The 23,812-nt window shown below is 44.2% G+C and overlaps 2 protein-coding genes across 8 annotated transcripts in view; one reads left to right on the forward strand and one right to left on the reverse strand.

The window, feature by feature from the left end:
- The window catches only part of LOC129862896 (membrane-associated guanylate kinase, WW and PDZ domain-containing protein 2-like), a 362,503-nt gene extending 348,409 nt beyond the window's left edge, over positions 1-14,094 (forward strand). For 6 of the 7 annotated variants that reach the window (XM_055934977.1, XM_055934980.1, XM_055934975.1 and 3 more), the window contains 2 exons: positions 12,475-12,667; positions 12,884-14,094. In XM_055934977.1, coding sequence (XP_055790952.1) covers positions 12,475-12,667; positions 12,884-13,167 — 477 coding nt within the window. In that variant the 3' untranslated portion in view covers positions 13,168-14,094. The remainder of the gene's footprint in view (positions 1-12,474; positions 12,668-12,883) is intronic. The other variant, XM_055934979.1, reaches the window with a different exon arrangement.
- Positions 14,095-14,609: 515 nt separating this feature from the next.
- Positions 14,610-23,812, reverse strand: part of LOC129861850 (uncharacterized) — a 13,066-nt gene continuing 3,863 nt past the window's right edge. The window contains exon 7 of the mRNA XM_055932989.1: positions 14,610-14,678. Within this exon, the coding sequence (XP_055788964.1) occupies positions 14,610-14,678 (69 nt within the window). The remainder of the gene's footprint in view (positions 14,679-23,812) is intronic.

A 23,812-nucleotide genomic window follows, 5' to 3' on the forward strand; every position in this document is an offset into this window, starting at 1 on the left:
AATTAAACCGGATGACAGTATAATCACGCTCTCTCTAGCCGATGTGAGTAAGACCATTAACCTGTTTGGGCTGAAGGAGCAGTATTGAGTAGCCAGATAAAAGGTGCCCATTTCAAACGGCCTCGTACTCAATTCTTGCTCTTACAATATGCATATTATTATTACTATTGGATATAAAACACTCTCTAGTTTCTAAAACCTTTTGAATTATATCTGTGAGTCAAACAGAACTCATTTGGCACAAACTTCCTGACCAGGAAGTGGAAAGTCTGAAATCGAGGCTCTCTTCTAGGTCCTGCCTATAAATGGGCATGACACGTATTAGTATACATGCACTTCATAGACCTTCCCCTGGATGTCAAGAGGCGGTGAGAGAAGAAATTTAGTGTTTATCTTGGTCTGAAGTGGAATACAAGCTCTTTGTATGACATGTCCCCCATTCCGGTTTTCTGGAGAGCGCGTGAAGGGACCTGGATTTGCCTTCTGTTTAGCTGCCGTTATAGGCGACTACTATCTCCGGCTTTGATTTTATTTGATACATTTGACCATATCATCGTAAAGTATGTTTTTTCAATATAGTTTAATCAGATTATTGAATTTTTTTTGGGAGTTTTGCCGTGTTCCGTTCTCTGACTTTGTTGACGATGGAGAGATTCGTGCCACTTGGCTAGTGTGCTTGCTAAATCGAGAGGGAAAGTGGCCGTTCAAAATCCAAACAACGATTGTTCTTGACAAAGGACCCCTTGTCCAACATTACTCCCTGGTCACCCACGACTGCATTTCCGCACACGACCCCAACACCATTATTAAGTTTGCATCTACACCAAGACAGTCAAGAAGGGGACATGACAACACCTTTTCACCCTCAGGAGACTGAAAAGATTTGTCATGGGTCCCCAGATCCTCAAAAAGTTATACAGCTGCACCATCGAGAGCATCCTGACTGGTTGCATCACCGCCTGGTATGGCAACGCCTCGGCATCTGACCGTAAGGCGCTACAGAGAGTAGTTCGTACGGCCCAGTACATCACTGGGGCCAAGCTTCCTGCCATTCAAGACCTATATACTAGGCAGTGTCCGAGGAAGGCCCAAACAATTGTCAAAGACTCCAGTCACCCTAGTCATAGACTGTGTTCTCTGCTACCACAAAGCAAAGTCTGGAACCAAAAGGACTCTGAACAACTTCTACCCCCAGGCCATAAGACTGCTAAATAGTTAGTTAAATAGCTATCTGGACTATAACAAAATAGCTACCTGGACAATCTACCTTGACCCTTTTTGCATGAACTTTTTTGACTCATCACATTCACTGCTGCTACTGTTTATTATCTATAACTTTATTCTTAGTTACATGTACACATCTACCTCAATTACCTCAAACCCCTGCACATTGATTCGATACGGGGACACTGTGTAAACAGCCAAGTTATACTCATTGTGTATTTATTATTATGTGTTTTACTTTTCTATATTTTCTTTCTGTCTGCATTGTTGGGAAGGTCCCATTAGTAAGTATTTCGCTGTTAGTCTAAACCTGTTGTTTACGAAGCATGTGACAAATACAATTCGATTTGACTTAAAAGGTCCATTATGTAACTTTTTGTACTACCCAACTGATTTCAGATAGAAATGCGAGTTAACCTCTTAGTGAATAGGGGGCGCTGTTTTAACTTTGGGAAAAAATCATGCCCAAATTAAACGGCCTCGTACTCTGTTCTAGATCATACGATATGCTGGGCGCTGTCTCAGAATATTGCATGCTGTACTTTGTACTAAAGTTATTTTTAAAAATCTAACACAGCGGTTGCATTAAGAACCAGTGTAATGGCTTTCCTCTTCCTCTTCATCAGAAGAGGAGGAACATGGATTGAACCAAGCGCAGCGGAGTTTGTCGACATGATTTATTAAAGGAAAAACACGAACTCGACTAATACACTAACAAAACAAATAAACGGTGTAGACAGACCTAGACGACGAACTTACATGAAACATGAAGAACGCACGAATAGAGAAAATAGGCTACACAAATGAACGATGAACAAACAAACCGAAAACAGTCCCGTGTGGCGCAACGACATACACAAACACAGGAGACAATCACCCACAACGAACACTGTGAAAACACCTACCTAAATATGACTCTTAATTAGAGGAACGCCAAACACCTGCCTCTAATTAAGAGCCATACCAGGCAACCCATAAACCAACATAGAAACAGAAAACATAGAATGCCCACCCAACCTCACGTCCTGACCAACTAACACATATAACAAACTAACAGAAATAGGTCAGGAACGTAACATAACCCCCCCCATAAGGTGCGAACTCCGGGCGCACCAGCACAAAGTCTAGGGGAGGGTCTGGGTGGGCATCTAACCACGGTGGTGGCTCAGGCCCCGGGCGAGGTCCCCACCCCACCATAGTCAATCCCAGCTTCCATCTCCCCCTATGAATGTCCACCCTCATCTTACCCCCACAAAATCCTTTTGGTAACATCGACAACAGGGGCAGCACCGGGACAGAGGGATAGATCAAGACAGAGGGATAGATCAAGACAGAGGGATAGCTCAAGACAGAGGGATAGATCAGGATAGAGAGGTAGCTCAGGATAGAGAGGTAAATCAGGATTGAGGGGCAACTCCGGACTGAAAGGCAGCTCCGGACAGAGAGACAGCTCTGGACTGAGGGGCAGTTCTGGGTAAATAGCCGCTCCGGGCTAAGGGACAGCTCATGACTGGCTGACGGTTCTGGACGCTCATGGCTGGCTGACGGCTCTCGACGCTCATGGCTCGCTGATGGCTCTGGCTGCTCATGGCTCACTGGCGGCTCTGGCAGATCCTGTCTGGTTGGCGGCTCTGGCAGATCCTGTCTGGTTGGCGGCTCTGGCAGATCCTGTCTGGTTGGCGGCTCTGGCAGATCCTGACTGATGACTGGCTCTAGCGGCTCCTGACTGACTATCGGCTCTGACGGCTCGGGACAGACGGGCGGCTCTAATGGCTCGGGACAGACGGATGGCTCAGACGGCGCTGGGGAGACGGATGGCTCAGACGGCGCTGGGGAGACGGATGGCTCAGATGGCGCTGCGGAGACAGATGGCTCAGAATGCTCCTGTCTGGCGGAAGGCTCTGGCTGCTCCTGTCTGGCGGAAGGCTCTGTAGGCTCATGGCAGACGGGCAGCTTTGCAGGCTCATGGCAGAAAGGCAGTTCATGCGCCCTTGGGCAGACGGCAGACTCTGGCCGGCTGAGACGCACTGTAGGCTTGGTGCGTGGTGCCGGAACTGGCGGCACCTGACTGAGGACACGCACTTCAAGCCTAGTGCGGGGAGCAGGGACAGGGCACACTGACCTCTCGAAGCGCACTATATTCCTGGTGCGTGGTACCGGCACTGGTGGCACCGGGCTGAGAACACGCACATCAGGACGAGTACGGGGAGAAACAACAGTGTGCACAGGACTTAGGAGACGCACATGTGGCTTAGTGCGCGGTGCCGGAACTGGAGGCACTGGGGTTACTGGGCTGGGGCGGGGAGGTAGTGCCGGAAATACCGGACCGTGAAGGCGTACTGGCTCCCTTGAGCACCGAGCCTGCCCAACCTTACCTGGTTGAATGCTCCCCGTCGCCCGACCAGTGCGGGGAGGTGGAATAACCCGCACCGGGCTATGTAGGCGAACCGGGGACACCATGCGTAAGGCTGGTGCCATGTAAGCCGGCCCGAGGAGACGTACTGGAGACCAGACGGGTTGAGCCGGCCTCATGACACCTGGCTCAATGCCCAATCTAGCCCTAACAGTGCGGGGAGGTGGAATAACCCGCACTGGGCTATGCACTCGTACAGGAGACACCGTGCGCTCTACTGCGTAACACGGCGCCTGCCCGTACTCCCGCTCTCCACGGTAAGCCTGGGAAATGGGCGCAGGTCTCCTACCTGCCCTTGGCCCACTACCTCTTAGACCCCCCCCAAGAAATTTTTGGGGTCTCCTCTCGGACTTCCAGCCACGTCTCCTAGCTGCCTCCTCATACCACCGCCTCTCTGCTTTCGCTGCCTCCAGCTCAGCTTTGGGACGGCGATATTCTCCCGGCCGTGCCCATGGACCTCTCCCATCCAATATCTCCTCCCAAGTCCATGATACCTGTGTAGAATCCTGCTCGAACTCACGCCGCTTGGTTCTGGATTGGTGGGTGATTCTGTAATGGCTTTCCTCTTCCTCTTCATAAGAAGAGGAGGAACATGGATTGAACCAAGGCGCAGCGGAGTTTGTCGACATGATTTATTAAAGGAAAAACACGAACTCGACTAATACACTAACAAAACAAATAAACGGTGTAGACAGACCTAGACGACGAACTTACATGAAACATGAAGAACGCACGAATAGAGAAAATAGGCTACACAAATGAACGATGAACAAACAAACCGAAAACAGTCCCGTGTGGCGCAACGACATACACAAACACAGGAGACAATCACCCACAACGAACACTGTGAAAACACCTACCTAAATATGACTCTTAATTAGAGGAACGCCAAACACCTGCCTCTAATTAACCTGTTTGGGGTGCAAGCCCGACCTCGGACCAAAAATGACAACAGCTGCAGAGCGCGAAATTCAAAATCTATTTTTTAAAAATATTTAACTTTTACACATTAACAAGTCCAATACAGCATTTGAAAGATAAACATCTTGTCAATCCAGCCAACATGTCCGATTTTTTAAATGTTTTACAGAGAAAACACCACATATATTTATGTTAGCTCACCACCAAATACAAAAGTGGACAGACACGTATGAATTATGATTATGAAGTATGAATTATGATTGAAGTAGCATGCACAACCAACCGAAATAAACTAAAACCAACCTAAAGAGCCCAGAAAAAACGACCTCAGATGACAGTCATATAACATGTTACACAATAAATCTATGTTTTGTTCATAAAAAGTGCATATTTTAGCTATAAATCTGTTTTACATTGATGCTACCCAAAAATGCTAACACATAGCTAGAGTCTGAATCCAGCCGGGAGTAGCCAGAGAAAATACATACACCAACGTCGGCTACTAATTACACCTCATAAAACATTTCAGAAAAACATATGGTGGATAACTAATGAAAGACAGATATCTTGTGAATACAGACAACATTTCCGATTTTTGAAGTGTTTTACAGCGAAAACACAATATATCGTTATATTAGCTAACATCATAAGCTAGCATAAGGCAGCATTGATTCTAGTCAAGCGCTAGCCTAGCATAGTTAGCAGCGTTAGCATTCAACAGTTCGACATATATATGAAAAAGCATCCCAAATTGGGTCTTATCTTTCTTGGTACTCCATCAGAATGTTGTAACGGGGTCCAATGTCCAGTAGAGTCTTTAGTTGGGTTCCAGAACGAAGGATTCCCCTCTTTGGTTAGCTAGCACGGTAGCATTGCTGCGCCAGAAAGCGTTTCTTCAAAAAATTCTTCCGTCGTTTCACATCTAAAGTCCAGAATAAATTGCAATAATATAATTAAAGTATATTGAAAAAACAACCTTTAGGATGATTTTGTGACATGTAGCAAATAATATCGTAGTCAGGCATCATATTCAAAGTTACCTACCTTGTTCCAGAAGCCGAGATCAAATTATCCTTCGCGCCCGGATTTTTATTTTAACTGCGCATGTCTCACAAGAAGTTCTGTTATTCAGTCCAGGGACGAGATATTCGACCCCTTTCAATTCTCACTTCCGCATTACAGTCTAAGGTACGCCTCTGACGTGTCCCTATGGTCCTAAGTCAAATGGCCTTTTATAGAGAAGGTCTTAAAGAGACACATCGCATTTTGGGAAACTCAATTCGGCTGGGAAAATGGCTGTAAAAATATTTCTGTTCGACTTAGAGAAACAATTCAAACCTTTTTAGAAACTACAGACTGTTATCTATCCAACAGTAGTAAATATATGCATATTGGAAAATAAAAAGTTTCTTAGGAGGCCGTTTGAAAATGTGCACACATTTTCCAGTTTTTTCAATATTCAGCGTGCAGCCATAACAGGTTTAAGAGCCATACCAGGCAACCCATAAACCAACATAGAAACAGAAAACATTGAATGCCCACCCAACCTCACGTCCTGACCAACTAACACATATAACAAACTAACAGAAATAGGTCAGGAACGTGACAACCAGTGTATCTTTCATTTGCTGTACAACATGTATTTGTTAGCAAAGTTTATAAGGAGTTTTTTGGTTAGATTACGTGTCTGTCCAAAATATCTCCTGACAATTTGGTGCATTATGGCGCCGTATTCACAATGTAAAACCAGGATTTGTAGCTATAAATATGCACATTTTTGAACAAAACATAAATGTATTGTATAACATGATGTTATAAGACTGTCATCTGATGAAGTTGTTGGCTGGATTCACAAGATGTTTATCTTTCATTTGCTGTACAACATGTATTTTTCATAAATGTTTTATGATGAGTATTTATGTATTTCACGTTGCTCTCTGTAATTATTCTGGCTGTTTTGGTGCTATTTGTGACGGTGGCTGCAATGTAAAACTATGATTTATACCTATAAATATGCATATTTTCGAACAAAACATAAATGTATTGTATAACATGATGTTATAAGACTGTCATCTGATGAAGTTGTTCAAAGGTTAGTGATTCATTTTATCTCTATTTGTGGGTTTTGTGAAAGCTATGTTGGCGGTGAAAACATGGCGTTGTGTGTTTGGCTATTGTGGTGAGCTAACATAAATATATATTGTGTTTTCGCTGTAAAACATTAAAAAATCAGACATGTTGGCTGGATTCACGAGATGTTTAACTTTCATTTGCTGTATTGGACTTGTTAACTTCTTGCGACTACAGGGGGTGCTGTTTTCTCATTAGCATAATTGCATTACAGATTAAACGGCTTCCTACTAAATTCTTTATCGTACAATATGCATATTATTACTATTATTGGATAGAAAACAGTCTCTAGTTTCTATAGGCGTTGGAATTTTGTCTCTGAGTGGAACAGAACTCATTCTACAGCAATTTCCCTGACATGGAGTCAGATTTCACACATTTTGGCCCCTGATCTGGAGTCAGTTTAAAGGCCACTGTGAACGCTATCAGGATACGGACACTGCTTACGTCTTCCCCTGGATGCCTTTACGTGATGACGATTTGAATGGTATCGATTGCGCAATCCCAGCCCCTATAAAACAAAAACACGTGTAGGTAGGAACTCCTTTCCAGCTGCGTCGGACGCACGGTGGACACCGACCCGTTCTTTTTCCAAGCATTAGTGTAGCCAGTTATATTTCTCCGGTCATGTTTCTACTCGTTATAGGAGTTAAAAACATCATAAGGTAGTTAATTTAAACCGTTTTATAGCAATTTATATCCGTTTAGTGCGATTTTGGGACATTCATTTCTGAGACACTGTGAATCTCTGGGCACGGTTCCAGTTCATGCCGAACGCAATGGGCATTTCTACATGGCAAGAGGACAGCTTTCGACCAAAAGACGATTAGACCCAAGAAAGGATTCTTTGCCCAAGATTCTGATGGAAGAACAGCTCAAAGTAGGAACAATTTATTATGATAAATCGTGTTTCTGTCGAGAAATGTTAATCGCTTATGACGCCATCTTTTTAGACGTGGCTTCGCTTGGCGCAAACTGTATTGAAAAGTAAGGATAATTAAAAAAATGTAAATCAGCGATTGTATTAAGAATTAAATTGTCTATCAATCGCTGTCCACCCTATATTTTTTAGTCACGTTTATGAGTATTTATGTATACGACTAGATCACTGTCTAATATGGCGCACGACATTGTCTGACCAGCTGGGCAACTTTTGTCATTGTCTAACCATGATTTTGGTGGCTAAATATGCACATTTTCGAACAAACTGTATATGTATGTTGTAATGTGATGTTATAGGAGTGTCATCTGAAGAATTCTGAGAAGTTTAGTGAAAAAATTAATATATTTTGGCGATGTTTACGTTATCGCTCTCTTTGGCTAGAATCAATGCTCTGGTAACGTTTGCATATGTGGTATGCTAATATAACGATTTATTGTGTTTTCGCTGTAAGACACTTAGAAAATCTGAAATATTGTCTGTATTCACAGGATCTGTGTCTTTCGATTAGTGTATGCTGTGTATTTTTACGAAATGTTTGATGATTAGTAATTAGGTAAACACGTTGCTCTGTGTATTTATTCTAGTCCATTTGTGACGGTGGGTGCAATTGTAAACTATGATATCTACCTGAAATATGCACATTTTTCTAACAAAACCTATCCTATACCATAAATATGTTATCAGACTGTCATCTGATGAGTTTTTTTCTTGGTTAGTGGCTATCAATATCTTAGTTTAGCCGAATTGGTGATAGCACCTGATGGAGTAAGAAACTGATGGAGTTAGAAAAGTGGTGTCTTTTGCTAATGTGGTTAGCTAATAGATTTACATATTTTGTCTTCCCTGTAAAACATTTTAAAAATCTGAAATGGTGGCTTTATTCACAAGATCTGTATCTTTCATTAGGTGTCTTGGACTTGTGATTTTATGATATTTAGATGCTACTATTTAATTGTGACGCTATGCTAGGCTATGCTACTCAGTGTGGGGGGGGTGGGGGGTGATCCCGGACCCGGGGTAGATACTCGTGAAAGGTTAATGTGTGGAAGTTAAAAATTTCAAAAAAATATTTTTGAATTTCGCGTGTTGTGGGTGTTCCGCTAGCGGAACCCCGGGGCGAGAAAGGTTAACGGTCTGTCATTGTCATTGAAAACAAGTCTGATAAGCGGTAGATCCATTCTAAACTCAGCAAAAAAAGAAACATCCTCTCACTGTCAACTGCGTTTACTTTCAGCAAACTTAACATGTAAATATTTGTATGAATATAAGATTCAACAACTGAGACATAAACTGAACAAGTTCCACAGACATGTGACTAACAGACATGGAATAATGTGTCCCTGAACAAATGGGGGGTCAAAATCATAAGTAACAGTCAGTATCTGGTGTGGACACCAGCTGCATTAAAAACTGCAGTGCATCTCCTCCTCATGGACTGTACCAGATTTGCCAGTTCTTGCTGTGAGATGTTACCCCCTTCTTCCACCAAGGCACCTGCAAGTTCCTGGATATTTCTGGGGGGAATGGCCCTAGCCCTCACCCTCCGATCCAACAGGTCCCAGATGTGCTCAATGGTATTGAGATCAGGGCTCTTCGCTGGCCATGGCAGAACACTGACATTCCTGTCTTGCAGGAAATCATGCACAGAATGAGCAGTATGGCTGGTGGCATTGTCATGCTGGAGGGTCATGTCAGGATGAGCCTGCAGGAAGGGTACCACATGAGGGAGGAGGATGTCTTCCCTGTAAAGCACAGCGTTGAGATTGCCTGCAATGACAACAAGCTCAGTCCAATGATGCTGTGACACACCGCCCCAGATCATAACGGACTCTCCACCTCCAAATTGTTCCTGGCCTCGGTGTAACGCTCATTCCTTCGATGATAAACGCGAATCTGATCATCACCCCTGGTGAGAGAAAACTGCGACTCGTCAGTGAAGAGCACTTTTTGCCAGTCCTATCTGGTCCAGTGATGGTGGGTGTGTGCCCACAGGCGACGTTGTTGCCGGTGATGTCTGGTGAGGACCTGCCTTACAACAGGCCTACAAGCCCTCAGTCCGGCCTCTCTCAGCCTATTGCAAACAGTCTGAGCACTGATGGAGGGATTGTGTATTCCTGGTGTACTCGGGCAGTTGTTGTTGCCATCTTGTACCTGTCCCGCAGGTGTGATTTTCAGATGTACCGATCCTGTTCAGGTGTTGTTACACGTGGTCTGCCACTGCGAGGATGATCAGCTGTCCGTCCTGTCTCCCTGTAGCCCTCCCTTAGGCGTCTCACAGTACGGACATTGCAATTTATTGCCTCAGGACACATCTGCAGTCCTTATGCCTCCTTGCAGCATGCCTAAGGCACGTTCACGCAGATGAGCAGGGACCCTGGGCATCTTTCTTTTGGTGTTTTTCAAAGTCAGTAGAAAGGCCTCTTTAGTGTCCTAAGTTCCACAGGTGCATGTTCATTAATTATTAAATAATTAGGTAATTAGTTAATTAATTAACAGAAAATTCCAAATGGTCTACTACATAATGGACTATTACTTGGAACTGGAGCATTCGCCTTGTTGTATTCTAGAACAACCCTCAGCGTGAGAAATACAGTGCATTTGGAAAGCATTTAGACCCATTGACATTTTGTTACGTTACAATTAATTCATGAATTAATACAACAAGGCGAATGCTCCAGTTCCAAGTAATAGTCCATTGTGTAGTAGACCATTTGGAATTTTCTATGGATGTCCTTTGGGTGGTGGACCATTCTTGATTCACATGGGAAACTGTTGAGCGTGAAAACCCCGCAGCATTGCAGTTCTTGACACAAACTGTTGCACCTGGCACCTACTACCATACATCATTCAAAGGCACTTAAATATGTTGTCTTTCCCATTCACCCTCTGAATGGGACATGTGCAATCCATGTCTCAAGGTGGTAAAATCCTTCTTTAACATGTCCCCTCCCCTTTATCTACACTGATTGAAGTGGATTTAACAAGTGACATAAATAAAGGAACATAGCTTTCACCCGAATTCACCTGGTCAGTCTATGTCATGGAAATAGCAGGCGTTCTTAATGTTTTGTATACTCAGTGTGTATATATATATATATATATATATATATATATATATATATATATATATATATATATATATACACACACACTGTATATGTATATCTATATACACTGCTTTGGCTTCATTATCATCAGCTCGCTGAATAAATATATATATATATATATACAATGCTCAAAAAAATTAAAGGGAACACTAAAATAACACATCCTAGATCTGAATGAATGAAATATTATTCTTATTAAATATTTTTTTCTTTACATAGTTGAATGTGTTGACAACAAAATCACACAAAAATTATCAATGGAAGTCAAATGTATCAACCCATGGAGATCTGGATTTGGAGTCACACTCAAAATTAAAGTGGAAAACCACACTACAGGCTGATCCAACTTTGATGTAATGTCCTTAAAACAAGTCAAAATGAGGCTCAGTAGTGTGTGTGGCCTCCACGTGCCTGTATGACCTCCCTACAACGCCTGGGCATGCTCCTGATGAGGTGGCGGATGGTCGCCTGAGGGATCTCCTCCCAGACCTGGGCTAAAGCATCCGCCAACTCCTGGACAGTCTGTGGTGCAACGTGGCGTTGGTGGATGGAGCGAGACATGATGTCACAGATGTGCTCAATTGGATTCAGGTCTGGGGAACGGGCGGGCCAGTCCATAGCATCAATGCCTTCCTCTTGCAGGAACTGCTGACACACTCCAGCCACATGAGGTCTAGCATTGTCTTGCATTAGGAGGGACCCAGGGCCAACCGCACCAGCATATGGTCTCACAAGGGGTCTGAGGATCTCATCTCGGTACCTAATGGCAGTCAGGCTACCTCTGGCGAGCACATGGAGGACTGTGCAGCCCCCCAAAGAAATGCCACCCCACACCATGACTGACCCACCGCCAAACCGGTCATGCTGGAGGATGTTGCAGGCAGCAGAACGTACTCCACGGCGTCTCCAGACTCTGTCACGTCTGTAACATGTGCGTGTGAACCTGCTTTCATCTGTGAAGAGCACAGGGCGGCAGTGGCGAATTTGCCAATCTTGGTGTTCTCCGGCATATGCCAAATGTCCTGCACGGTGTTGGGCTGTAAGCACAACCCCCACCTGTGGACGTCGGGACCTCATACCACTCTCATGGAGTCTGTTTCTGACTGTTTGAGCAGACACATGTACATTTGTGGCCTGCTGGAGGTCATTTTGCAGGGCTCTGGCAGTGCTCCTCCTTGCACAAAGGCGGAGGTAGCGGTCCTGCTGCTGGGTTGTTGCCCTCCTCGCCCTACTGTCTCCTGGTAGCGCCTCCATGCTCTGGACACTACGCTGACAGACACAGCAAACCTTCTTGCCACAGCGCGCATTGATGTGACATCCTGGATGAGCTGCACTACCTGAGCCACTTTGGTGGGTTGTAGACTCCATCTCATGCTACCACTAGAGTGAAAGCACCTCCAGCATTCAAAAGTGACCGAAACATCAGCTAGGAAGCATAGGAACTGAGAAGTGGTCTGGGGTCACCACCTGCAGAACCACTCCTTTATTGGGGGTGTCTTGCTAATTGCCTATAATTTCCACCTGTTGTCTATTCCATTTGCACAACAGCATGTGAAATTTATTGTCAATCAGTGTTGCTTCCTAAGTGGACAGTTTGATTTCACAGAAGTGTGATTGACTTGGAGTTACATTGTGTTGTTTAAGTGTTCCCTTTATTTTTTTGAGCAGTGTATATATATATACACTGTAAATATATATATATATATATGCTGCTAATATAGATTGTCGTTGAACAGATTGTGATCGGGGCGATCATAGAGAACACTCCTGCAGAACGCGACGGACGACTTCGACCCGGGGACGAGCTCGTCTCTGTGGATAAGATGGTGGTTGCTGGGAAACCACACAGATACGTGATCGACCTGATGCACGCCGCCGCTCGCAATGGCCAGGTCAGCCTGGCAGTCCGGAGGAGAGTCCACTTCCCCAGTGAGTAGTGTACACTACAGAGTAGAAACTAATCACTACTATAATGTATTGTACAGTACTATACACTATACACACCTTACACACTATACAACGGCCAGGTCAGCCTGAAGATCCGGAAGAGAATCTAATTCCCTGGTGAGTAGTGTACACTACAGAAGGAGGGGGGAAAAAACACACTCTCTCTCTCTTTCTCTCCCCCTATGCTGCCTTCTGTAGGTGAGGTGTTAGGGGTGAACGGCCGTAGCCCTGGCTCCGTGTCCACGCAGCACAGCTCCCCACACAGCGACGCCGCCTCAGCTTCCTGTTCCGTCACCCCCGACAACTTCCTGCCGCCCTCCGTCACCTCCCCCCTGGAGGGTGCCGTCCACCTGCAGACCAGTGATGTCATCATCCACCGCAAGGAGAACGAAGGCTTTGGCTTTGTTATCATCAGCTCGCTGAACCGACCGGAGAACGCTGCCATCATCAGTGAGTCATACATTCTTTCTCACGCACCATAGAAATAGAATTACTAAAGTAAAACTACTAAAGTGATTATACAGTGCATTCTGAAAGTATTCAGACCGCTTGTCTTTTCAACACTTTATTACATTACAGCCTTATTCTAAAATGGAGTAAATAACTTTTCCCCCCTCATCAATCGTCACACAACGCTCCATACTGACATTTTAATTTTTTGCTAATTTATTACAAATACAAAACTGAAATGTCACATTTACATAAGTATCTAGACGCTTTACTCAGTATAGTTGAAGCAACTTTGGCAGAGATTACAGCCTCGAGTCTTCTTGGGAATAAAGCTACAAGCTTGACAGACCTGTATTTAGGGAGTTTCTCCCATCCTTCTCTGCATGGATGGGGACCGTCGGTGCACAGCTATTTTTAGGAATCTTCAGAGATGCTATCAATCAATCAATCAAGTTTATTTTATATAGCCCTTCGTACATCAGCTAATATCTCGAAGTGCTGTACAGAAACCCAGCCTAAAACCCCAAACAGCAAGCAATGCAGGTGTAGAAGCACGCTAGATCGAGTTCAAGTCCGGGCTCTGGCTGGGCCACTCAAGGACATTCAGAGACTTGTCCCGAATCCACTCCTGCGTTGTCTTGGCTGTGTGCTTAGGGTTGTTGTCCTGTTGGAAGGTGAACCTTCGCCCCGGTCTGAGGTCCTGAGAGCTCTGGAACAGGTTTTTATTAAGGATCTCTTTGTACTTTTCTCCGTTCATTTTTCTCTCTCAATGGAAACAGGATGCTGGATGCAGGGTCTAAATACTTATGTAAATAAGGTGTTTCTGTTGTTGTTGTTTTTATACATTTGATACATTTCTAAAAACCTGTTTTCACTCTGTCATTATGGGGTATTGTGTGTAGATTGCTGAGGGAAAATGTAATTTCATAAATTTTAGAATAAGGCTGTAACGTAACAAAATGTGGAAAAGGTCAATGGGCCTGAATCCTTTCCGAATGCACTGTATGTCTCACTCTGAGGGTTGTTCTAGAATAGAACAAGGCGGATGCTCCAATTCCAAGTAATAGTCCATTATGTTGACTCCAATGCGTCCCACAGTTTTGTCCAGTTGACTGTCCTTTGAGCTGTAGACCCTTCTTGATTCAAGAGGGAAACTGTTGCAGCAGCATTGCAGTTCTTTACACAAACCGGTGCACCGGGCACCCACAACCATACCCCATTCAAAGGCACTTAAATATGTTTATCTTTCCCATTCAACCCCTATTATAAGATGGCGCCAGAGCAGAAGGCAGACGTTTTACGTGCCCGCAACCAATTGTGTTTTTTTGTTAATTTATCTGCGTTGTTTGTAACTTATTTTTTTTACTATTTTTGTACATAATGTTGCCGGTACCGTCTCTTATGACCGAAAATAACTTCTAGACGTCAGGACTGCGAATGCTCACCAGAGAATAGCAGAATCGTTTCTCTTCATTCACGACTCTGACGAGCCCGATGCGGAGGACATACGGCTCCCTCTGGAACAGGCCCTGACCCCAGTGATCTGCGTGAAGAGGAGGCGGAGAAAGAGAGGCCGGAGAGCGGGCTGCCTTCTGAGAAGTAGGAGGCAATCGAATAAACCCCCACTTCCCTCAAGCAAACATACAATCTTTGAACAATAAAATGGACGAGTTACTTGGAAGATTAAACTACTAATGGGACATTAAAAACTGTAACATCGTATGCTTCACGGAGTCATGGCTGAACGACGACAATATCAACATACAGCTGGCTGGTACCGGCAGGATAGAACAGCAGTGTCTGGTAAGACAAGGGGTGGCGATCTATGTATTTTTGTAAAGAACCGCTGGTGCACGATATCTAAAGAAGTCTTTAGCTATTGCTCGCCTGAGGTAGAGTTTCTCATGCTAAGCTCCAAGATGGCGTAGCAGTCGGACGTGTGTTTGTCTTGTCCCGTCTTGTCCCGTCTTGTCCCGCGTAAATAGTCCTCATATTTTTTGTATACATTTCGTATATATTTTAATTTCACTTTCCATCTAGGAACTGAATATACATTCCCGCAACCCGCCTCACCCAATGTGGTACGGATCTGCTATTTTTTATACTTTAGAACCGTAACCCCAATCAGAAGCTAGCCAGATAACTAGCTACTAGCTAGTAGTCAGTTAGCCACTGCTGCGGTCTTCACCCTTAACTCGGACACCAGCCAGCTTCAGCTCGGGCCAATACCTGCCAGTCTGCAGGCGCGATATCAACCCAGAGCATATAGGACTGCTTTTTCTCTACCACATCACCGGATTCCTGACGCAAGCTCTGGACAATTACACCGGATCATCGTAGCTAGCTAGCTGCAACCGAGTGGCTACTACTGGCTAACACCTCTGTCCCGAAACAAGCACCAGTTAGTCTTGAGCTAGCCTCGAGCTAGGCCCATCTGCCGGCTAGCCGAAGAGGTCTACCAGCGAATTCTTGGGCTACAATACCTCTTTTGCCAATTGGACTGGACCCTTTATTGCCGACACGGAGCCCCGCCGATCCATCACGACTGGTCTGCCGACGTAATTGTCCGAGGTGGTTTCAACAGGCTTTTCCATTGCGACGTTTCTGAATACCCATCTGCTAATTATTAGCTGTCTTATCGGCTGCTATCTAAATAAGTATACCGGACATTTTTTTTTTTTTTCTTGGGTCACTATATCTATTTTGCCAATTGGATCGATCCCCTCTACCACAAGAAACCCCACTAATCTACCGACGGAAACGAACGAGGTGACAAAAAAAAAGAAAAAAAAAAAAGACCTCCATCCTATGTTATCTTGCTACCGATAGCCAGCTACCCGGCCAGCTGTCTGGATCGCCGTGACCCCAACCAACCTCTACTCACTGGACCCTTATGATCACTCGATTAAGCATGTCTCTCCTTAATGTAAATATGCCTTGTCCATTGCTGTTCTGTTTAGTGTTTATTGGCTTATTTCACTGTAGAGCCTCTAGCCCTGCTCACTATATATCCAACCTTTCAGTTCCACCACCCACATATGTGATGACATCACCTGGTTTCAATGATGTTTCTAGAGACAATATCTCTCTCATCATCACTCATTACCTAGGTTTACCTCCACTGTATTCACATCCTACCATACCTTTGTCTGTACATTATTCCTTGAAGCTATTTTATCGCCCTCAGAAACTTCCTTTTACTCTCTGTTCTAGACGTTCTAGACGACCAATTCTCATAGCTTTTAGCCGTACCCTTATCCTACTCCTCCTCTGTTCCTCTGGTGATGTAGAGGTGAATCCAGGCCCTGCAGTACCTAGCTCCACTCCTATTCCCCAGGCGCTCTCTTTTGATGACTTCTGTAACCGTAATAGCCTTGGTTTCATGCATGTTAACATTAGAAGCCTCCTCCCTAAGTTTGTTTTGTTCACTGCTTTAGCACACTCTGCCAACCCAGATGTTTTAGCCGTGTCTGAATCCTGGCTCAGGAAGACCACCAAAAATTCTGACATTTTCATCCCTAACTACAAGATTTTCCGACAAGATAGAACGGCCAAAGGGGGCGGTGTTGCAATCTACTGCAAGGATTGCCTGCAGAGTTCTGTTTTACTACCCAGGTCTGTTCCCAAACAATTTGAACTTCTACTTTTAAAAATCCACCTCTCTAAAAACAAGTCTCTCACTGTTGCCGCCTGCTATAGACCACCCTCTGCCCCCAGCTGTGCTCTGGACACCATATGTGAACTGATTGCCCCCATCTATCTTCAGAGCTTGTGCTGCTAGGCGACCTAAATTGGAACATGCTTAACACCCCAGCCATCCTACAATCTAAGCTTGATGCCCTCAATCTCACACAAATTATCAATGAACCTACCAGGTATCACCCCAATTCCGTAAACACGGGTACCCTCATAGACATCATCCTAACCAACTTGCCCTCCAAATACACCTCTGCTGTTTTCAACCAAGATCTCAGCGATCACTGCCTCATTGCCTGTATCCGTAATGGGTCAGCGATCAAACGACCTCCACTCATCACTGTCAAACGCTCCCTGAAACACTTCAGCGAGCAGGCCTTTCTAATCGACCTGGCCGAGGTATCCTGGAAGGATATTGATCTCATCCCGTCAGTAGAGGATGCCTGGATATTTTAAAAAAATGCCTTCCTCACCATCTTGAATAAGCATGCCCCATTCAAGAAATTTAGAACCAGGAACAGATATAGCCCTTGGTTCTCTCCTGACCTGACTGCCCTTAACCTCTAACGAGCACCTACCCCGGTTCCGGGTGCATCCCCCCCCCCCCCCCCCCCACACTGATTAGCATCGCTAGCATAGCGTCACAATTAAATAGTAGCATCTAAATATCATTAAATCACAAGTTCAAGACACCTAATGAAAGATACAGATCCTGTGAATAAAGCCACCATTTCAGATTTTTAAAATGTTTTACAGGGAAGACACAACATGTAAATCTATTAGCAAAACACGTTAGCAAAAATCACCATTTTTCTTGTCCACCATTTTCTCTCAACACCAGTAGCTATCACCAATTCGGCTAAACTAAGATATTGATAGCCACTAACCAAGAAAAAACCTCATCAGATGACAGTCTGATAACATATTTATGGTATAGGATAGGTTTTGTTAGAAAAATGTGCATATTTCAGGTAGATATCATAGTTTACAATTGCACCCACCGTCACAAATGGACTAGAATAAATACACAGAGCAACGTGTTTACCTATTTACTAATCATCAAACATTTCGTAAAAATACACAGCATACACTAATCGAAAGACACAGATCCTGTGAATACAGACAATATTTCAGATTTTCTAAGTGTCTTACAGTGAAAACACAATAAATCGTTATATTAGCATACCACATGTGCAAACAGTACCAGAGCATTGATTCTAGCCAAATAGAGCGATAACGTCAACATTGCCAAAATATATTAATTTTTTCACTAACATTCTCAGAATTCTTCCGATGACACTCCTGTAACATCATATTACACAATCCATATAGAGTTTGATCGAAAATGTGCATATTTAGCGGCACAAATCGTGCTTACACAATGGAAATACTGTCCAACTACTCAAGCAATCTGCCCGGCAGCATCATGATAATACAACTATTTTTATCGAAAACTATTCATAAACTTGACTAAAAAAATACAGGTTGGCCATGAAATGAAAGATGCATTAGTTATTAATGCAACCGCTAAGTTAGATTTTTAAAATTAACGTTACTAGACATACAGTGTGCGTTACAGACAGACTAGTGCCGCAATAACGGCGTCACTATTTACCATTATTGAGTTTACATTTTTCCACATAAAAATGTAATAACATCATAAATAGCTCTTACTTTTCGACGAGCTTCCATCGGAATCTTGGCCAAGTGGTACTTTGTCCAAAAGAATCGTTGCTTGGTTGTAAAACGTTGCATTCAACTTCTGATATAGCAGCTAACTATAGCTAACAATTGCTAACATTAGCTATTTTGCCACAACGTGTCCAAATTCTCAATACGCAATACTGAGGAAATTCCGAAAAATAGCAATATACTCGCATAATCTGATATAACTCGGTTTCAAATAGCTTCGTTATGATGTTTCTAACACCTATATCAAATTAAATTACAGACTGATATATCTAAAGTTCATTACTGAGCGTTCGAAAATGGCATCCCGATGTCTCTCTCTGCGTAAAGTTCAGCGTCGAAAAGAAGGCGTACCTCACTCCTTGGTGTTTTATAACCTCTGAGAGCTACCTAGGAAGCCCATTCCACTTCTCATTGGTTACTGACATCCAGGGGAAGGCGGGTGCAGTTCGTGTCGTTCCATAGGATATACACACGCCTTTAAACTGAACTGAGATCAGAGCTTCGCTCTCAGACCTTCGCAAAACCTGTCATGGATTTCGCTGTAGAAAGAGTTCTGTTCCACTCAGAGACATAATTCAAACGGCTATAGAAACTAGAGAGTGTTTTCTATCCAATAATAGTAATAATATGCATATTGTACGATCAAGAATTGAGTAGGAAGCCGTTTCATCTGTAGAGACAATTATGCTAATTTGAAACAGCACCCCCTATAGTCGCAAGAAGTTAACCAACAGAAAAACATCCTATGGCGTTCTGCATTAGCATCGAACAGCCCCCGTGATATGCAACTTTTCAGGGAAGCTAGAAACCAGTATACACAGGCAGTTAGAAGAGCCAAGGCTAGCTTTTTCAAGCAGAAATTTGTTTCCTGCAACACAAACTCAAAAAAGTTCTGGGACACTGTAAAGTCCATGGAGAATAAGAACACCTCCACCCAGCTTCCAACTGCACTGAAGATAGGAAACACTGTCACCACCGACAAATCCACTATAATTGAGAATTTCAACAAGCATTTTTCTACGGCTGGCCATGCTTTCCACCTGGCTACCCCTACCCCGGTCCACAGCACTGGCCTCCCCTCTGCTACTCGCCCAAGCCTTCCCCATTTCTCTTTTTCCCAAATACAGTCAGCTGATGTTCTGAAAGAGCTGCAAAATCTGGACCCTTACAAATCAGCCGGGCTAGATAATCTGGACCCTTTCTTTCTAAAACTATCTGCTGAAATTGTTGCCACCCCTATTACTAGCCTTTTCAACCTCTCTTTCGTGTCGTCTGAGATTTCCAAAGATTGGAAAGCAGCTGCGGTTATCCCCCTCTTCAAAGGGGGGAACACTCTTGACCCAAATAGCTACAGACCTATATCTATCCTACCCTGCCTTTCTAAGGTCTTCGAAAGCCAAGTCAACAAACAGATTAACGACCATCTCGAATCCCACCATACCTTCTCCGCTATGCAATCTGGTTTCAGAGCTGGTCATGGGTGCACCTCAGCCACGCTCAAGGTCATAAACGATATCTTAACCGCTATCGATAGGAAACAGTACTGTGCAGCCATATTCATTGACCTGGCCAAGGCTTTTGACTCTGTCAATCATCACATCCTCATCGGCAGACTCGACAGCCTTGGTTTCTCTAATGATTGCCTCGCCTGGTTCACCAACTACTTCTCTGATCGAGTTCAGTGTGTCAAATCGGAGGGTCTGTTGTCCGGACCTCTGGCAGTCTCTATGGGGGTGCCACAGGGTTCAACTCTTGGACCGACTCTCTTCTCTGTATACATCAATGATGTCGCTCTTGCTGCTGGTGAGTCTCTGATCCACCTCTACGCAGACGACACTATTCTGTATACTTCTGGCCCTTCTTTTGACACTGTGTTAACAACCCTCCGGGCGAGCTTCAATGCCATACAACTCTCCTTCCGTGGCCTCCAATTGCTCTTAAATACAAGTAAAACTAAATGCATGCTCTTCAACCGATCGCTGCCTGCACCTGCCCGCCTGTCCAACATCACTACTCTGGACGGCTCTGACTTAGAATATGTGGACAACTACAAATACCTAGGTGTCTGGTTAGACTGTAAACTCTCCTTCCAGACTCACATCAAGCATCTCCAATCCAAAGTTAAATCTAGAATCGGCTTCCTATTCCGCAACAAAGCATCCTTCACTCATGCTGCCAAACATACCCTTGTAAAACTGACCATCCTACCAATCCTCGACTTCGGTGATGTCATTTACAAAATAGCCTCCAAAACCCTACTCAATAAATTGGATGCAGTCTATCACAGTGCCATCCGTTTTGTCACCAAAGCCCCATATACTACCCACCACTGCGACCTGTACGCTCTCGTTGGCTGGCCCTCGCTTCACACTCGTCGCCAAACCCACTGGCTCCAGGTCATTTACAAGACCCTGCTAGGTAAAGTCCCCCCTTATCTCAGCTCGCTGGTCACCATAGCAACGCCCACCCGTAGCACGCGCTCCAGCAGGTATATCTCTCTGGTCACCCCCAAAACCAATTCTTCCTTTGGCCGCCTCTCCTTCCAGTTCTCTGCTGCCAATGACTGGAACGAACTACAAAAATCTCTGAAACTGGAAACACTTATCTCCCTCACTAGCTTTAAGCACCAGCTGTCAGAGCAGCTCATAGATTACTGCACCTGTACATAGCCCATCTATAATTTAGCCCAAACAACTACCTCTTTACCTACTGTATTTATTTATTTTGCTCCTTTGCACCCCATTATTTCTATCTATACTTTGCACGTTCTTCCACTGCAAACCAACCATTCCAGTGTTTTTTTACTTGCTATATTGTATTTACTTCGCCACCATGGCCTTTTTTATATTTTTATTTATTAATATATTTTATTTGCCTTCACCTCCCTTATCTCACCTCACTTGCTCACATTGTATATAGACTTATTTTTCACTGTATTATTGACTGTATGTTTGTTCTACTCCATGTTTAACTATATGTTGTTGTATGTGTCGAACTGCTTTGCTTTATCTTGGCCAGGTCGCAATTGCAAATGAGAACGTGTTCTCAATTTGCCTACCTGGTTAAATAAAGGTAAAATAAATAAATCAATAAAATAAAAGCTGCAGACCACACTACCTACCGAGAGAGTTTTCATCTATATTCTTTGTAGCTGTTTACATACCACCACAGTCAGAGCCTGGCACTAAGATAGCATTGAATGAGCTGTATTCTGCCATAAGCAAACAAGAAAACTCTCACCCAGGCAGCGCTTCTAGTAGCTGGCGACTTTAATGCAGGGAAACTTAAACCAGTTTTACCAAATTTCTATCAGTATGTTAAATGTGCAACCAGAGGGAAAATAACTCTGGGCCACCTATACTCCACACACAGAGATGCATACAAAGCTCTCCCTCGCCCTCCATTTGGCAAATCTGACCATAATTCGATGGAAGCACCAGTGACTAGATTAATAAAAAAGTGGTCAGATGACGCAGATGCTAAGCTACAGGACTGTTTTGTTAGCACAGACTGGAATATGTTCCAGGATTCCTCCAATGGCATTGAGGAGGACACCACATCTGTCATTGGCTTCATCAATAAGTGCATCGATGACGTCGTCCCCACAGTGGCCGTACGCACATACCCCAACCAGAAGCCATGAATTACAGGCAGCATCCGCACTGAGCTAAAGGCTAGAGGTGCCGCTTTCAAGGAACGGGAGACTAACCCGGAAGCTTATTAGAAATCCCGCTATGCCCTCCGACGAACCATCAAAAAGGGAATGTGTCGATACAGGACTAAGATCGAGTCGTACTACACTGGCTCTTACACTCATCAGATGTGGCAGGGCCTGCAAACCATTACAGACTACAAAGGGAAGCACAGCCGAAAGCTACCCAGTGACACAAGCCTACCAGACGAGCTAAACTAATTCTATGCTCGCTTCGAGACAAATAACACTGAAACATGCATGAGAGCACCAGCTGTTCCAGAAGACTTTATGATCACGCTCTTCGCAGCCGATGCGAGTAAGACCTTTAAACAGGTCAACATTCACAAGGCCGTAGGGCCAGACAGATTACCAGGATGTGTATTGCGAGCATACGCTGACCAACTGGCATGTGTCTTCACTGACATTTTCAACCTCTCCCTGTCCGAGTCTGTAAAACCAACATGTTTCAAGCAGACCACCATAGTCCCTGTGTCCAAAAACACTAAGGTAACCTGTCTAAATTACTACCGACCCGTAGCACTGACATCTGTAGCCATAAAGTGCTTTGAAAGGCTGATTATGGCTCACATCAACACTATTATCCCAGAAACCATAGACCCACTCTAATTTGCGTACCACCCCAACAGATCCACAGATGATGCAATCTCTATTGCACTCCACACTGCCCTTTCCCACCTGGACAAAAGGAACACCTATGTGAGAATGTTGAGAGCTTCAAGTTATTTGGTGTCCACTTCACCAACGAACTAACCTGGTCCAAGCACAGCAAGACAGTTGTGAAGACGACACGACAAATCTATTCCCCCTCAGGAGGCTGATAAGTTTGGCATGGGTCCTCAAAAATGTTCTACAGCTGCAACATCGAGAGCGTCCTGACTGGTTGCATCACTGTCTGGTATGGCAACTGCTCAGGCCTCCGACCACAAGGCACTACAGAGGGTTGTGCGTTTGGCCCAGTACATCACTGGGGTCAAGCTTCCTGCCATCCAGGACCTCTAAACCAGGAGGTGTCAGAGGAAGGCCCTTAAAATTGTCAGAATCCAGCCACCCTAGTCATAGACTGTTCTCTCTGCTACCGTACGTCAAGCAGTATCGGAGTACCAAGTCTAGGTCCACGAGGCTTCTGAACAGCTTCTACCCCCAAGCCATAAGACTCCTGAAGATCTAATCAAAGGGCTACCCAGACTATTTGCATTGCCCCCCTTCCTCCCATTTTACACCGCTGCTACTCTCTGTTGTTATCATCTATGCATAGTCACTTTAATAACTCTACCTACAGTACATATTACCTCAACTAACCGGTGCCCCCGCACATTGACTCTGTACCTGTACCCCCCTGTATATAGTCTCGCTATTGTTATTTTACTGCTGCTCTTTAATTACTTATTCCTTTAATTTATTTTTCTTATTCATATATTTTTTTAACTGCATTGTTGGTTAAGGGCTCGTAAGTATGCATTTCACTGTAAGGTTGTATTCAGCACATTTGACTAATAACATTTTATTTGATTCTTCTATAGTATGCTCCCACAATGGTTTCTTCTTCTGTCCAGCACTTGACAACCCCCATATTC

The sequence above is a fragment of the Salvelinus fontinalis genome, chromosome 9 (assembly GCF_029448725.1).
Source record: "Salvelinus fontinalis isolate EN_2023a chromosome 9, ASM2944872v1, whole genome shotgun sequence".
Classification (NCBI taxonomy): domain Eukaryota; kingdom Metazoa; phylum Chordata; class Actinopteri; order Salmoniformes; family Salmonidae; genus Salvelinus; species Salvelinus fontinalis.